Source organism: Benincasa hispida, chromosome 7 (genome assembly GCF_027475165.1).
Source record: "Benincasa hispida cultivar pf3 chromosome 7, pf3_genome.v1.1, whole genome shotgun sequence".
Classification (NCBI taxonomy): Eukaryota; Viridiplantae; Streptophyta; class Magnoliopsida; order Cucurbitales; family Cucurbitaceae; genus Benincasa; species Benincasa hispida.
This window is the reverse complement of record NC_143484.1, coordinates 54,345,928-54,349,517: the sequence shown is the minus strand read 5'-3', so window position 1 is coordinate 54,349,517 and position 3,590 is coordinate 54,345,928. Positions and strand designations below refer to the sequence as shown.

The following is a 3,590-nucleotide window of genomic DNA, read 5'->3' as shown; positions in this document are numbered from 1 at the left end:
AGCTATCTTGGCTTTTTGTTTGACATTTATGATTTTCTGCTACAATGTATTAACTTAGGGTTTAGAAGCTACTGTCATCAATTGGAAGATATCAGTGGCTATCATTGATAATGTCTATCACTGATAGAATATATGTGATTGGTATCATTTTTTATTTATTCATTATTTTTTATTGATATCCATTAAAAGACATGCCTAGTTTTAGACTTGTATCAATGATATTAATAGATTTATATTTGCTTTTGATAGATATTATAACCTATTGATATTGTTATTCAAGAGGTTTTATTTTACTTTTGCAGGAATTTTAAAACATGGTTATTCCGATAGTTATTTTTTATAGTGGAATATGGAATGGAAAACATTATTATGTGAATTACAAATCTACTAGAGTTTTAGTAGATGATATAATGGTTTTTGAAGATTTTATGGGTTTAATAGTTACGGATATTTATTTGGATGTATCTATGTCTTCTATAGAACTTTTAGTTTTATTAGATTTTGTTATGAATGAGGTTCAAAATGTAGTTCAAATTTGTGAAGATAAGGATATAGCTTGGTTTTTGGCTGTAGTTAAGGAACACAATACATGACATCCTTTGGTTGCTCATGCCAGTAGTTCATGTTTGGAAGTGTCTTCTAATGTTGTTTCTAGTGGAGCTGAGAATGATTTGTCTACTATTCCTTCTTCTAAACCTATGATTGATGATAGTGATTTCCAAGTGATTAGGGATATACATATTGCTCGTGATTTGAAAGAAAAAGATGTGTTTGCTAGTAAAGAGATTTTATCAAATTGTTTTTACTTGATAACGGTTAAGAAGAATTTTGAATTTAAGACTATAACGTCAAATTCAAGAGCAATTGTGTTTCGATGTGTTCAAGATGGTTGTCAATGGTATGTGAGGGCATCCCGTTACAAGCTTATTGATATTCATGCTTAGGAAGTTTATTGATATTCATGATTGTTCTATAAAAAGTATTCAAACTTGTCATAGGCAAGCTTCTTCGTCCTTAATAGTTAAATATTTGAAAAATGATTTTAGATTTAGTTATTGTCATACCTCCTCTCCTAGTAATATTGTAAATAAAGTCCATAAGGAATTTGGAGTAACTATTAGCTATTATAAATCATGGAGGGCAAAAGAGCAAATAATGGAGTTTTTAAAAGGCGATGCATGCGAATCATATGCTTTGATTCCAAAGTTTTTTATGAAGTTAGATGAAAGAATCCAAGTTTCTTGTTTCTGACTTATTATATGATCTATCAATGATAGTTCCTATCATTGATTGGAGTCTATCACTGATATTTTCCATCATTGATAACCTGAAAATAATGGAAGCTATTGGTGATGGACTGCAACCAGTGATAGAAGCTATTGATGGTAGACATCAATCAATTATATACCTTTTGTAATCTGGCTTAGTTGTTTATTTTCTTCTTTTAGGTACATTCACTGCCTATGAAGCTAACATAAATGGGCATTTTAAGTAATGTTATATGGCTATTAGAGCATCAATTGAGGGTTGGAAGCATTGTAGGCCTAATATATTAGTTGATGGGACATTCTTGAAATGTAAATATGCTGGGACTCTTTTGACGGCTTCAACAATCGACGGTGACAATCAGATTTTTCCTCTTGCTTTTAGTATTGTTGATTCTGAAAATGATGCATCCTGGAGATGGTTTTTTGAGAATTTAAAGAAAAGGTTTGGTGAACGAAAAAGATTAGTCATTATTTCTGATCGACATTTTAGTATTTCGAAAGGTGTTATGAATGTTTTTCCAAATGTTGAGTATTGTGTTTAATTATGATACCTTTTGCAAAATATGAAGTTGATTTATAAGGATTCTTTAATTGATGACCTATATTATAGTTGTGCAAAAGCTTATACAATTGATAAGTTCGAGTTTTATATGAAATAGATGGAATCAATATATCCTACAATTCGGGAATATCTCAGTAAAGTTTGTTTTAAGAAGTGGGCACGTGCGCATTCTAGGAGAAGAAGGTATAATATGATGACTACTAATATTTCAGAGTACTTGAATAATATTTTGAAAGAGCCTAGGGAGTTCCCTGTTGCATCATTACTTGATTATATTAGACAAATACTTCAAAATTGGTTTTATGAAAAAGGTTAATCAACATTATCCATGAAGACTGTTTTGACTAGTTGGGCAGAGTCTGAGTTGCTCAGTCAAGAAGCTTCAAGATACAAATACCTTAACTATTAGAAAATATCATTAATAACATGTTATCAGTGATAACTTCTGTCATTGATAACATGTTATCAGTGATAGAAGCTATCACTGATAACTTTTGTTTTCACTGATATTTTTTGTTTTCACTGATAGCTTGAAAATATTTTATCAGGTAGGGATAATATCACTTACATTTTCGTTTATATTTTAGTTTTCATTGACATTCCATTAGGTCACCTAGTTGATTACATTTCGTTGACTATTTTATTTTTCAAGTTGATCCTATTAACAATGAAGAATATAAAGTAGTTGATGGAGACAATCACTTTTTGGTAAATTTGGCCTATAAATCGTGCAGTTGTGTGTTTGGGATTTGGTGGAGATTCCATGTGCTCATGCTTGTGCTGTTATTCGTGGGCTAAATTTAGATATATATGCTTTTGTGTCGGACTATTATTTTTCCAGTACATTGTTATTAACCTATAAAGGATCAGTTTATCCTATTGAAAATCATTCTGATTGGAGATCTGTTGATGTTGGTGTGAATGTATTACCTCCAATAGTTAAACCTCTGGCTGGACGACCATGTAAATAAAGAATATTATCAATTGGTGAAAACAAAAGCAGCTCGAAGTGTAGTCAATGTCATCGCTGTGGCCATGATTGTAGGACATGCAAATTGTCACTAGTTGTTTAATGAAGAAGCTTGATTTATAATTGATGTTTGTAATGAAGAAGCTTGTTTTGTAATTGATGTTTGTCATCAATATATCAATGATAGTGAGACAGCCGATATTTTTCACCAATTTATCCATTAGATTGTAGTTGTTGCTTATTGTCATAATTTATCCATTCGATAGTGAGACAATTTGTTATTGATGTTTGTCATAAATATATTAGAGACCTTGTTACTAATGATTTGTTAGTGGAACAGACTTTGTTATCAATATATCTATTCTTTAGTTAATATGATGCTTCACAATATGATGCTTTTATTTATGAAGCTTTCGTTTTCCTTTAGCCACAACAATTGAAAGAAATGATATCAAGCTATCTGTAATAGCTTCTGTCAACAATTAATACAATGAATTCAAAAGCATCAAAACTTCTTTTGTTAAATAACTATACTAAAAGAAAAGCATTTTTGCAGAAAATCCTTTAATGATAGATTCATTTTTGCAGAAAATCCATCAATGATAGATTCATTTTTACAGAAAATCCATCAATGATAGATTCTATCACTGATAACATGTCTATTACTAATACCATACTATCAATGATAGAAGTTGTGCAGCTTGTATTTAAAGTTTGATCAACCCAACAACTTATTGAAGAACACTGAACAACCTGTTGAAGAACACTAAAATAAATTGAAAGTTGCAAC

General features: G+C 30.4%; 1 protein-coding gene across 1 annotated transcript; it reads left to right on the top strand.

Annotated features, from left to right (window-relative positions):
- The first annotated feature begins 410 nt into the window (after positions 1 to 410).
- LOC150035250 (uncharacterized) lies at positions 411 to 2,146 on the top strand. The gene is made up of 6 exons (XM_090315286.1): positions 411 to 559; positions 656 to 898; positions 999 to 1,171; positions 1,278 to 1,413; positions 1,513 to 1,780; positions 1,928 to 2,146. The coding sequence occupies exons 1-6, from the start codon at positions 411 to 413 to the stop codon at positions 2,144 to 2,146; spliced, it is 1,188 nt and encodes a 395-aa protein (XP_090171412.1).
- The last annotated feature ends 1,444 nt before the right edge of the window (positions 2,147 to 3,590 follow it).

What these genes read in the sequence shown, in the direction of transcription:
- LOC150035250 (XM_090315286.1), top strand. Translation starts at nt 411, where the DNA reads ATGGTTTTTGAAGATTTTATGGGTTTAATAGTTACGGATATTTATTTG. An exon ending in GAAGATAAGGATATAGCTTG is followed by an intron (nt 560 to 655) that starts GTTTTTGGCTGT and finishes TGTTGTTTCTAG; the next exon opens with TGGAGCTGAGAATGATTTGT. An exon ending in CAATCAATTATATACCTTTT is followed by an intron (nt 1,414 to 1,512) that starts GTAATCTGGCTT and finishes TATGGCTATTAG; the next exon opens with AGCATCAATTGAGGGTTGGA.